Source organism: Haliotis rufescens, unplaced genomic scaffold, assembly GCF_023055435.1.
Source record: "Haliotis rufescens isolate VD_foot unplaced genomic scaffold, xgHalRufe1.0.p SCAF_15, whole genome shotgun sequence".
In the NCBI taxonomy this organism is placed as follows: Eukaryota; Metazoa; Mollusca; class Gastropoda; order Lepetellida; family Haliotidae; genus Haliotis; species Haliotis rufescens.
Window position 1 is genome coordinate 6,481,932 of NW_025963835.1, and position 14,164 is coordinate 6,496,095.

A 14,164-nucleotide genomic window follows, 5' to 3' on the forward strand; every position below is an offset into this window, starting at 1 on the left:
ATTGCAAATTTTGCTGCACACTGCATAATGCTGCATGACTTGAAAAAGTATCAGAATACCTTTAAACAAGAAGGTGTGACATGTATACCTTTCAACATTCAATGTCCAGAACAGACATGAATCTGACCAGAAATATCGCCAAGGATGGAAACCAATATTCCCCCTCTGCATAACAAACCTTCCAACAACAAGGACTGCACAGGACAAACCTCTCAAGTAGGCAGCCAGTAAACTCATTTTAATACAATCTGACCAGAAATATCACCAAGGACATAAGCCAATAATCCCCCTCTCTCACCTTTCTGCATGGCTGCACAAGCTAGGGATGGACATCCACATACACAACAGGCAAATTATGAGCAGAGCACCTTGAACGAAGCTCCAAAGCTGAGTAAGTGCACATGTTAATGCCTTTCTAAACATATTGGACACCCCCATCCCCAAGACTGGATGATGTTTGTGATGTGTCATGATCAGGAGAACACTCCTGGTGCAGCATCTTGTGGGGACCTCACACAAGTCTCAACCTCTACATCATGTCCCAAACACTTCCAAGCAGACAGAGGATTTCTGCAGGAGAGTACCATTGGATTGCTCCTGGGAGTGTCTTGTGAATGTATTGAATGCTCAGTACTTCAGCTTCCAAAACAAGGTGTGACTCTCATTTACATGTCTGGAAAACATATGGGTCATGACATTGTATACATGTCGTTTATGTGCATTGTATTAAATATTTTATCATGGGCAAACTGGCCTTGAAGTAGTGTCGTGAACCTCAGTGTCTCAGTATTGAGGATGGGGGCAATATTGTTAGGGTAGCTCCACAGTATAGAGAATGGGGATGGTACAATATTGCCAATCAATTTTACTACCCCTACTATTCTGCAGTCTTCTACCTCCCTTCCCCGTTCAACGAAGAAGCCTAATCTGACACTACTTCATGTGAGTGTGTGAGTGTGTGAGTGAGGTAGTGTGTGTAAGTGTGTGAGTGAGGTAGTGTGTGTGTGTGTGTGTGTGTGTGTGTGTGTGTGAGTGAGTGAGTGAGTGAGTGAGTGAGTGAGTGAGTGAGTGAGTGAGTGAGTGAGTGAGTGAGTGAGTGAGTAGGATATCACAAAAATGATAATTGTTGCGATATATTATAGATAATAAAATAATCCCCCACACACTAGCAATACAAACGAGAAACCACAAACATGAATAATATATCTATCATTATTCTAATCATGACCAAGCAAGCACATAAACTCAAACAAGTTGCTATCAATTGCAACAAGAAAAAGCACAAACGTAACACACATGATGACGAGTGGTGACCTTTGCCTTGAGGCTGGTGCACTTGGCCAGCAGAGGCCTCGACAAGATGGATGTGCTCCTGAGGTGAGTGAGTGCACCAACAGGCAGGTGTGGGCCGAGCTGAAACACTGGCACACTTCACAGGTCTAGGAAGCTAGACAGGAAACACTGCGACACTCCTCACTCAGACACGTCCAAGGCAACACTACAGTAATTTTTCGGTTTATGGACTCAACTGACCAAATAAAAAATCCACCAAGAGAAATATGAAAATATTTTGAAAAAATTGTACATGCCCAATCCTGCCATGTCTGCTCCATTAGAAAAACGATACATCTACAAAAATCAAACTTAAATGCCTATCTTTTTAAATAATAATTGATCATCTCTGGCCACTACGAACCTCTAAGAAAACCTTCTCAGCAGCACATACACACACGTTACTATTCAGAAAATACCTAACTACGTGTTCAAAAAGTCCAAACGTTTATTTTATCCCACGATCTCAAAGTACTTAAAGTGAAAAAAAAAAGGTTTTTAAAACTCAGCCACACAATTTCTTTTATAAATTTTTTTTCAATCAACCCAAGATAATTGGGACAGTAAACATCTGTAGACAACAAAAACTATGTGGCCTTTCTTTGAACACAGTGCAACAAAGAAAGCAAGACAGGATGTTACATATTCAAATGTTTTCTTGACAAAATATTCTCTCCAAGTTAACAACCCACCTTTTTCTAAATTCTTTCAGCATGGTATTAGAAACATACTTGTCAACCCCCTTAACCTCAATATCAACTTGGAGAGGAAAAACGGTTGTGCGCCGACAGGTGAAATGAAATGGGGTTTAACCTCGCGTCCAAGATTATTCAGCTTATATAGCGACGTGCATGCATGTGTGTGTGGCTGCTTGTACTAGTCTGGACTGAGGCCGATTTATAGTGCTTGCCCACTGAGATACCATGCAGCATTTTAACATGAATTCCCCACTCAGACACAGTATACTGACTTGTAGCCGACCAGTCCTTGTTTTAGCCCCTTAGTGCCGAGCGCCAGACAAGGTAACAACAAATACCATCTTTTAACGTCTTTTGGTATGACGTGGCCAGGGTATTGACGTCCCCGGACCTTCCTCACTCCGGGCGGACGCTATCACCACCACGAGTGAGTTGGGTTAACTGATTAGGTATTTTAGCTATATCATGCCACGTCATCATTGTGTGAATGAGGCAAGTCACAGGGATTCAACTCTCAAAAAAGAAATTGTGGCACCCTAGACTACAGGGCACACAAAGCCAAATTTGAACTTCTGTAATTATAGACTATGTTCTGGGAAGACGTAGTCCAAAGGCTCTAAGTCTTGTATACCAGGCAAATCATAGTCCCAGGTGATGGGCCACCTACACAGCTATCATCAATCACCAGTGTTCCAGACTGTGATTCCTGAAAATAAAGCCCCTCTACTTTGGAGCAAAACGGGTGCCTTGGCCCTTTGTATACAAGACCCAGCCAATCAATCTCACAGGCAAATGGTCACTTGACCTGTATTCACACTCGGACTACAGAAAATCTCTAAAATTGTAGCTGAATATGTTGAAAGTATCATGGCATGACAATTAAAAACAGCCCGGAGTGATGCAGGTCTTATGAAATTTACCATTTTGGTGAAACCCAAGAGCATGGGGTATGGTGCTATCTAGCCTTGCTCCAAGGCTGTACTAAATGATAAGTCCATGGGTGTAAAATAATTCTATCCTCATAATAGGCAAGGCTAGATAAGCAGATGGTAAGGATGTCAGTTCCTTATGGGGACAACATATTCTTACTTTTCATATAATCTGGAAATTATCATTAAAACTAACAATTATTGCCTTATAGAATTGTGCATTCTTTGGTGCTATCAAACAAGAATCAGTATCATGATATATTTAGTCTGCTCAATATTAACAAACCTGGCCAGTAATCATCATCCATAAGGGAGTTTTTATACAGACATCAAATCATTGTGTGACAGACCGCTCAACACCATGTGAAGTACCTGCTAATCTCAGGCTGAACTAAAGGCGAGTGAGAGAGGTATTACTCCATGTTTAACAGCAATCCAGCCATACGAGGACAGGGGACACTGAGAATGGGCTCCTGGCTCCTGGGCTCCACAGATACCCATGTGGCAACTGGGACGCAAGTGTTCAGCATGCTGAATGAATGTCTGAACCACTTAGCTTAAACCACCCATGTGTTGAAGCAAGCTCATTCATGCAATTGCTGTATCCATGGGCATTCTGGGTTAGAATTGGTCCCCAGCAACCCATATTGGATGTAAAAGAAGATTTTAATGGATCAGCCGTCATCATGTCCCGACAGTGGATCATTGCTCATTGTATCAATCACTGGATTGTCTGGTACAGACTAGAATATTTACAGGCCACTGTCATATAGCAGGAATATTCCCCAGTGATGCATTAAACAACATTAAAGTAATATACCTTAAAGTGTTCAAATAGTACCAGTTCATATCCAGTTGCCCCTGAGGGATTCTTGGTCAAAACAGGTCCCTGGGAGGTGACGATATTTACCACCAGCTATCTGGGCCATGTTAGTACATTGTCAGGCCAACATGATAAGGTGGAAATATTGCTGAGTGTGGCATAAAACATGGCGTCACTCACTCATTCAGAGTGGAGACAACAGAATATCACAAACACATGTAAACCAGTGGGTGAGTGGATTGGGTTGAACACTGCGGAAAAGTATTCCAGTTATATCATGGTGTCAGCTTAATATGGCAGGAAAGCCCGTATACAGGTCCCAGACATTTACCATTGTGGTGAAAGCCACAAGCAGGGGCATGGTGCTGACAAACCTAGAAACATCATTGTGGCGAACTGAGATTGGAACCCAAAATCACAGGTGGCTGGCATGTGTAAGGGATGCAACTCTGCACAGCGAATTGCTGCGCTTTAGATGACTAGGCCACCAGAGTACAGTAAGCCGGTAGGCCAAACGCTTACTGATACTGATGTCCTTCAGGAAAGCAAATTACGTAATACCAAAATACCTCAGCATTGAAAGTGACAAACATTCTCACCGTGAGAGATTCTCTTTTGCGACCACTTGTAATGAATGTGAATCCTTGCGTCTCTATGGCAACCCCTGTTTTCTGAACATGTTCTTCCACATACCTGAAGATAAATGAGATTCTGAAGTAAACTATAACAATATCAGAGCTGGAAGAATGGAAGCAGATAAAGCTATGATGTAGACATATATAGCTGTGACATTTTCAAGACAACATGACACAGAAGTGTCCCTGCTCATTAGTTGGCTTCTGATGTAAGACTACATATGGACCTATGTATTAAGATTTGTGCTTGAAATGCAAATGGTGAAATAATACACATAGACATGACTAGTTATCATATTCTTTTTCAAAGATCAAAGAATGTTAATGCTAAAGATAGTCAAGTTGGAAAAAACCTGTTTAACCTTTAAAAGATGAAATCTGATCAATACTGGGATTCTTGAAGGGGGAGTACAGAGTCAGGGAACTACAGAGTCCGGAGAAGGGGACTATCAAGTCCAGGAACTACAGAGTCCGGAGAAGGGGACTATCAAGTCCAGGAACTACAGAGTCCGGGGAAGGGGACTATCAAGTCAGGGAACTACAGAGTCCGGGGAAGGGGACTATCAAGTCCAGGAACTACAGAGTCCGGGGAATGGGACTATCAAGTCCAGGAACTACAGAGTCCAGGGAAGGGGACTATCAAGTCAGGGAACTACAGAGTCCGGGGAAGGGGACTATCAAGTCAGGGAACTACAGAGTCCGGGGAAGGGGACTATCAAGTCAGGGAACTACAGAGTCCGGGAACTACAGAGTCCGGGGAAGGGGACTATCAAGTCAGGGAACTACAGAGTCCGGGGAAGGGGACTATCAAGTCAGGGAACTACAGAGTCCGGGGAAGGGGACTATCAAGTCAGGGAACTACAGAGTCCGGGAAAGGGGAAGGGAAGGGAAGGGCGGAAGGGAAGGGAAGAGGGGAAAAGGGAAGATACAACTAAGTAGTAAGAAGTAGGCAGTCCAAGCAAATTTAAATCAGATCATTCAAAAACTTCCTTGTCAGTACCATTTGTTTATGCCCATCAATGTAGTAGTTAACAGTCTCCTTCGCAAAGGGCACTCGGAGGTCGAGATCTGGACTGGAATGGGTGAGTTTCACCTCCATGCAGCTCCAGAACAATATTTCAGTAACACCACATGTTTCAGCTTGTGGGAGGAAAGGCAAAGTCGGGCAGGTTGTGTGAACATGAACACCATTTGGTGCTGCCAAATCTAGACATAATCAGTAATTTGAATTAAGAATCATAGGTTTCGGATATATCAGTCTGGCACCATGGTCTGTGTGTACAAGACATGATATCAGTCGGGCCCCATGGTCTGTCATGTGTGTACAAGATGTGATATCAGTATGGCACCATGGTCTGTGTGTACAAGACATGATATCAGTCCAGCACCATGGTCTGTCATGTGTGTACAAGATGTGATATCAGTCTGGCACCATGGTCTGTGTGTACAAGATATGATATCAGTCTTGCACCATGGTCTGTGTGTACAAGACGTGATATCAGTCTGGCACCATGCTCTGTCATGTGTGTACAAGACGTGATATCAGTCTGGCACCATGGTCTGTGTGTACAAGACGTGATATCAGTCTGGCACCATAGTCTGTCACTTGGTGTACAAGACGTGATATCACCTCGACCAAGGTCTCAGGGCATTGGCATCTGACTGAACTGATCCATGTCACATCCAGACCACAGCTATTGCCCAGCAGGATTATATCCCCTTCAGAAACAATGGTGTTTCCAGAAAGATTATTGGCTGGGGTTACAAGGATTGTTATTGACCCAGGGCTACCCCATTTTTTCGATCAGAACATGTTCTTCACATTAAAGTGTTAAGATCAACCTAACTGACAGTATTTTACCTGTGGCCAGCAGAAATAGCAGATGACTAGCTGTTATTCAAAATCAGTGGCTGAGTACATAGTCGGTACTCTCACACAGATTACAGTTTGGTTTCCTGTAAATATTCCAGCTACATGTTGGTGGTGTGCAAATACCCGAGTCTAGACCAGTTATACCAGTGATTGATATCATGTGCAACACCCCATGAGGTTTGCATACAATGACATGCAATCAATCAAGTCACAGAGTCTGACCACCTTTCAGACGCCCTGTACAAGCATTTCACAAAATCAACAACTTCACACAATTGTGAATGTGACTAAATAATAAATAATGTTCTACGATATTACATTTTCTCCAACAAACCTCACAAAGAAATTCTGTTGCGAAACCCAAGATAGAAATAAATGTTCACAGATGTCTAGTCATTAAATAATACAAATAATGCATAGTTCATATAAATTTATAAAAATTATAAATAAAACAGCACTAACATAAAGCAGTTTTGCAAGGACGAATCTTAAATGTTAAAATGATCAACAACAAAATGTCCTTTGTGCTCAAATGAGACAGCAATGATATACATAGTCATATATTATTGTGCAAGTACTTAACATGAAGCTCTGCAACTGTGGCCAAAATTACCCTGACACTCTAATCCTATGGAAATATGTGGATAATAAATAACAGCCTATGAGACAGTCTAATCTCTTCTGCATAATCCCCATTACTGAATATTACAGGCCAGACCGTCTCAGTCTCCTTTCGGTACATCACTCCCAACTGTAAAGATGTAACAGTAAGTCCTTAGTGACTGATGAGGGTAGGACGATGATGGACTTAGTATTCTATCCTTGTGGCAGTGCTTATTCAGATCGCTTCAAAGCCCCTCTCCAACTTAAGTACAATGCAACCTTTCATAACGACAGACTAACTAAATTCAACATTACATTCAAGAAAAGGCTCTTGTATTCCCGCTGTATGCAAGGCTGCATTTACTGTTAGCCTATAATGCCTAAAATGACAGTGCCTGGTCCCTGAGTGGGTGGGTGGGTGGGTGGGTGGGTGGGTGGGTGGGTGAGTGAGTGGGTGAGTGGGTGAGTGGGTGAGTGAGTGGGTGAGTGGGTGAGTGAGTGAGTGAGTGAGTGAGTGAGTGAGTGAGTGAGTGAGTGAGTGAGTGAGTGAGTGAGTGAGTGAGTAGGGTTGGGCGTAACACCCTACACTTTATGCTCCAACATTTCGTATCAGCTTTTAAGTGTGGTGGGGAAGCACAAATGTTGCAGATCTTAAGATGTTTACCACTTTGGTGAAAGCCATTAACACAGATATGGTTCTGTCAAACCCAGAAACATCATGGTGAAGCTGGGATTTGAACATTCTGACATGGCTATGAGGCAACTCTGCACGGAGTAACAACATCTGTGTGCCAGAGTTTATTATTACATTTACATAAATCATTATTTTTGTATTTTCATTGGTCGAGAAAGGGTAACATGACCTTCCTTAAAACACAGTTTTATTGCCCTGAGACCCACCCTGCCAGCGATTAAACATGGTATTGCCCTGAGTGATTAAGCCATGGACTCAATGAGAGAAATATTATCAGCTAATCAGAGAGCATAACACAAGGCTTGTTGTGCATTATCTCCTGTGACGTCCTCTAACATCTGATTCAATTATTGTTGAATTTGAAATATTCATGGGGTTTTTTTTATTATCAAATATTATCAAATACAACAATTATTGACGATCAATATCATTTTCTTGGGTCCATAAAATATCATATTACCCTTATGAAAGGTCAAGATTTGTGGAATCTGCCATAGATCTGAGTAGACACCAATATCTGTACTATCACATTATCTGGTTAAAAAAGTGTTCATTGCATATCTGGCCCTACCTTTGTTATCTAATATATTTTAATTTCATCCAATATTGTTCACATTAATTTTGGTAATATATTGTTTGTGCAATCAAAATAGCTGCAAACTGTAACTTGTCAAAATGTCCCAGGCAATATAGTAAAGAACTATGCTAAAGTGTTTTTAAATATATAGGACAAGTAGTTTCAGATACAATTTCTTCCAATCACTGCATTAAAATTCTTTTCATTTATAATATTTTTTAATTGAATCACTGGCAGATTGGGAGAAAATTGTGTACAGCTGACTGCAATTTCTGGATTAGTTTACAAAACAAAATTAGGCAACATTTTTTTTATTTCTTGGTTTACGGATGCACCATCCTGTCCAAATGTTTAAAAAAATAAAAATAAATATTACTCAAGTTCAAACAAAAAAAAGATTTTGTTTCCTCGTAGAGTGTAAAGCAAAGGGTAGTCACTCTGATATTTCTTGCTGCGATCCTAATGTAATAACATCAAAGGGTGTCAACACAAAGCGAAATTTGTGAACAGTTTCATCGTCACCCATGCTGCCAAAATGGCGGCGTCTTTCATGCATTTCACCATGACATGAATATTGTTCTATTTGCCATTTGTGCACAAGCTGAGTGCCAGGGATATAATAAAATGTTATTGAAAAATTTAGTTGTTTTTTACTTTTGTTACTCCAGAATATATTTTTATATGCCTACCTAACTTTTTTAGGATAAAAGGAGGGTAAAAAAACAATTCGAAAGGTTTTTTGGTTGTTGTTTTTTAATTTGCCTACCTCATTTTTGAAACGAGTTTGAAATCCGTAAACCAAGAAATAAAAAAATGTCGCCTTACATGCAATAATCTTAATCTCTGCATACACAATAATACCAGCATAACAGGAAATACAATCTAAATTGTAAATCACCATTTCCAGAGATGTTTTATTTCAAAATTCTCATTTTCATTGACCAAGTCTGTTACTCCTGTTTGTTCCCCTGCAGTAATACAAGGTAGTTCTTGACGAAATATAGAATCAATATCCCAATACTTGTACCCAACAATGAGGGGTGAGCATTATAATCAAGTGCGCACAACACCAAATATGGAAGCTGGATAATTGATGTTTCAGACGTTAAATGACGAACAAATAAACATTACATAATGTTGAAGAAAAAATATGTAAGTGGTCCCTGGATTAAAATACTACAGCAGAAATCTTCAGGACACCTCTAGCATTTGACACTGCTCATGTAATATTTGTTCCTTATTAAACATGGAGGATGGGGACTTCAAAATGAACCATGACTTCACACAAGGACGAGCCAATGATGCGTGGCCACCGCAATCTAGACAAAAGAATCCTAAAACATAAAATACTAAAAGCTATTCTGCAATTCTATTAATGCTGTAATCAGCAATCCAGGGTTGATACTGAAGAAGGATTAACTGTTGCCATCTCCATCCACATTCCTCCTTCAATACACACCAATGTATGTATCCTCACATCAACAAACAAGGACACAGTTTACATCAAACCAGAAACCTCCTTCAGTTATCAAATCTAAACCTAAAGACATAATCACAGCATCATATCGTAATCTTTCAAATGACCTCCTCCACGAGATGACTTGGCAAAAGCAAAACGTGCAGGAAAAGAAAAATGCACATTCAGCAGATTCTTCGGGCAGTATTCTCTATGGGATGATCAAACATTCCACCTACAGATAGATAAATGCAAATTTCAGACATACAGAGCTAATAAACATCAATAACCATGGTTGCTATGCATTGTGACTGCCAATATCCACTTGAGAGATACGGTTGTTATCGCACACATACATGCAGTAAATTAGAGGCAAAGCGTGGAATAAACACTTCCTTTATGGCAAGAAGTTGGGCGAGATACATCAGGATAGGCCTTCCTGTTCATATTTAAGTATTGTAAGATACCGGGGTTTGACAAATAAAATGATCTCGAGGTCAGTACACTGAAATTATCGAAAGCATCTTGATCGAGTTGAAACATTTCTACTGATGGGCAGGTCCATATCTTAAAAGGGGTATGGACTTGCAAATTAATTTTACAGATACAGGGTGAGTGAGGGAATGTTCTTTCAAGAGAACGTTTAGCATCATTCCAGCCATATTACATCATCAATGCTGCTGCGACCATCACCACCATCAAGTGAGGTCTGCGGTTTAAAAAAGACATAACACACAATTAGACCACCACCAGATACGCCAAATATCGCATAGAACTTGGACTGTTGGGACACCAAAGCAAGTTCTTGTCAATAAAATGACATGGAAACATGAGACTTGTTGGAAGACAATTGTGTTTGCAAGGACGCTTGCCCTGGTTTCCTCATAAATTGATGGTTAGTAGCTCAAAAGATCCCACCAGACACTTGGTACTCATTATCTACTCACACAATGTAATGCTTGGAGTCTGTTACACATCATCTCACACATTCCGTGACAATATCCATCATATCGGTTTCTCAGTTTACATTACAAGTCACAATCAAACCTTAATTTCACTTAAACATTTATCAAACAACATTTTTGAAGTTTGTACATTTCTTAAAAAACCTGCATATTTCTTTCAACTATTTCTGCCAAATATGTTGTTATTTTAAAATCACATGCAACACAATGTGCTGTAAAAAGCTTGAACATTCTCATAAAATTGCTACATGTAACTCAACCCAGACATCGATTAGACAACCACTTAATTAGCCGTAATAAAATGCAGACATTCTATCAAAATATTTAAACACAGCATAGTATTGCTGTCTGGCTTTGCAGCACAGTTGATTACATGACAGGCCAGGCGATGCCCGTCCACTACGACATTTCACCGCTAAATACTGGATATTTTAAGAAATGTCATGTGAGCAGACATACTCAAAGACGCTTTCTGCTTGGGGCAAGAGGAGAGGACGTCTATCAAATCTTTTTCCTTCAGTTATCTTCTTCGCAGTTGTCATTTTAGACCATTATGTAAGAGGATGAAAATATCCTTTGGGAGGCTGGGCTGGCGGAACTGGCAAACTAATCCATATGAGGTAACTAATTCTCAATATTCTCACAAGCCAGACAAGAAAACATATTGAGCCAGATGAGCAAGACAAAATAAATTTGTTACTTTTGTATAATGAATCAACGGTTCATATCAAATGATATTTCATAAAATACCAGATAATGATTGAAATAATTTCAAATTTGTACAATAGCTGTCTCACCTTTACAAGAAGGAAACAGAATCCAGTGAAATACATGTAAATCCCAACAAGGTGGAATGGTGAATGCGAAAAGTCATGTAGCAACGTCCACTCCGCATCGTCACTGCATGCTGACTGCATCATCGTCTGCCTATACTTACATAATTCTGTCTGGTGCCAGCCTCCTAGACGGGTTTACTGAACACAATTATTGATAGCTTGCCAAAATTACTGTAGCGGGAGACAATTCCGAAGCTCCGATCGCCAATTTTGTTTTATTCAACAGTCTGCTAGTGATGCTCACTAATTATGGCCAGGCACCTTGCTCCTGGTTGAGGGTCACCAGACTGAAGGCCTTTGATAAGCCCACACCTTGGCTCAGGAGCGGGATGGGGAGGACACATTGGACTTCCAGCTTTCTCTCAATCCAATCTGGACTACAGTCTGCATTTTTTAACATTTTAAGTATAATCCTCTGCTCATGCCGGTAAGTGCCGTCTGGAAGTATGCTTGAAGACTCGGGAACAACGCAATTTATTTATGAATTCTGTTCAGGGAATTGCGCATGAAACAGATGATACACTGAGACTGGTCTTAGGAAACGGTACAGTTAATAATTCCTCTCTGTAAAGTTGAGCTAATGTCATAAAGGGTTGAGTGGATATAACCTTTGCAAACTCATGTTTCATCAGCCTCAAATCAAGAACTGAAGCGAAAATCTTATACTTTTTATACAATCATTTTCTAATGGCAGTTACACATTCAGGAGACTATTTTCAAAATATTTTGTTCATCACAAGATAACATTTTTGGGGAAACTGAATATTATGTAATATGTGGTAATTCTGACATTTTTCTTTCTAGAAATGGATTTCATTAATTGGTATTCTGACAGCTCTCGATGAAGTTTCCTAATTTTGTCATTTCCCAGTAGTGCTACAAACACACGAGGACTATCACTGCCCCTTGTGGTCCATTTTACACGACTATTCACATGGTGAAAATACAGTTCTAGTCAAACATTAGTAGACAAAACTTAAAGCTAATTTGATGAAACTATCCTTGTGTGGCGTGGCGTCTATGTTCAGCAACATAAGAATACAATATATTGAAGCACAACATGATCTGTCTAAAATATTCCGGAGCACATAAGTGAATTTATTGTTGCATCAACAATATCTGGCGGCAGCAAATAAGACAAGTCTACAGATATTATATTCCCATATTCGACTATATTCCTCATAAAGAGATGATTGAGCAAAATCTTAGTTCGAGGCAAGACTTTCTTTTGAAATGGTCAATCAATCTGTATTTTCCATATAAATGTATCAGTCAAAGGGAGTCATACGGCAGTCATAGTTGGATTCAAGTCATTAAAAAATCACATTATAAGTTATTAATTCCCGTAACTATACAGACATTGTCTCAGTTTCACACAGGCACTAATTAAAATGTCTAGACTTCGGCAGGGCCCAGGGATTGGGAAAGTCTTGTCCTTCAAACACACAAATGTTCAACACACACTTTATAAGTTTCAGAAGCCCTGTTTCTAGCATAGATCCCCATGTTTCTGTAACTGCAGTTACTCTACAGTTTGGTACTTTACCCATTACCACATATTACTTAGAGTATTGCAACAGCTGACCCCAACAAATTGACACTTCCAACTTCGAACTGAATACCTACAATTATCACAATAATAGTGTATGATAACATCCAAACATATCTCTCAGTTCAAAGTTTTCAGACTATTCAGACATATATCAGATATATTTAACAAAAATATAGCACCTCCTAACGCCAGGGAAATTTCACCAGATGTTTCTCATCTGTATAGACAAAATAAATATCTGATTACCTCAAGCACTCTTCATCTGATGATACAGTAGCTCTTGATTAGTCTAGCAATGACATAATTGAAAGTCGTTGGCTATCAGACCCCTGTGACAAACCCTCCACGAGGCAATAATTAGTGATGAGATGCATGAATCATCACATTCTCATATTGCTCTTCACGGGTCAAAGCAAGAATTCAAAGTTCATGCAAAATATTTCCAAAAAATTCAGGGCCAAGTGATCCTTTAACTCAGAATTCAGTACCTTTGCTCCTCTCATGGTATGATTTCATGCTACTTTGTCCCTCGTCATCAGCGAAAAATTGCACAACTCAGGACAATCCTGCATGCAAGGTTTCAGACTGGTTCATTTTCTTGTACACTGTTGGTCAACCAAACTGTCCTAAAGATTTACTTTTTCAAATTTCGGCAATGATACAGAAGTAAGTCATATCACAAGTTGATAAAATCGTGACAATATTCAAATGTCAATTGTCTCTTGCAAAATCACTATGCATGGGCCATTTTGCCTCTGTACTTGGCATCAAAGGCAATAGATGCAGCCATTTCCATAAATTCAAGCATGTCATATTCTCCCTACTGTAAAAATCTACCTTCCAGCATGTGAATCCTGTACAATCTGACCATGGTTTATTGCAGCCACTGCAGTATTGAATTTGTTGCTGCAGACACATATATTATCAGGTAAATTTTGCTAACCTGGAGCCCAGCCAGTGGTAGCTAGCACCCATGCACTCTAACTCACAAAGTCTACACACTGTTTTGGCAGGAAGCCCCAGCATAAACCAACAACGATTAGAAAGGCTAATACAGACCGTCCTAGCAGGATGGACCATGCTCTAAACATCAGGCAGATTCCACAATTGATTCTTGAGCCATCTCATTATTGGGAGAGTAATCAGCGCTATATCAGGCGCTGCCTGAAGATGCAACATGCACAATGCGGG

At 40.0% G+C, this 14,164-nt stretch overlaps 1 protein-coding gene across 1 annotated transcript in view; it reads right to left on the minus strand.

The window, feature by feature from the left end:
* LOC125380037 overlaps positions 1 to 14,164 on the minus strand; it is a 75,275-nt gene that overhangs the window by 27,120 nt on the left and 33,991 nt on the right. The window contains exon 3 of the mRNA XM_048396079.1: positions 4,382 to 4,475. Within this exon, the coding sequence (XP_048252036.1) occupies positions 4,382 to 4,475 (94 nt within the window). The remainder of the gene's footprint in view (positions 1 to 4,381; positions 4,476 to 14,164) is intronic.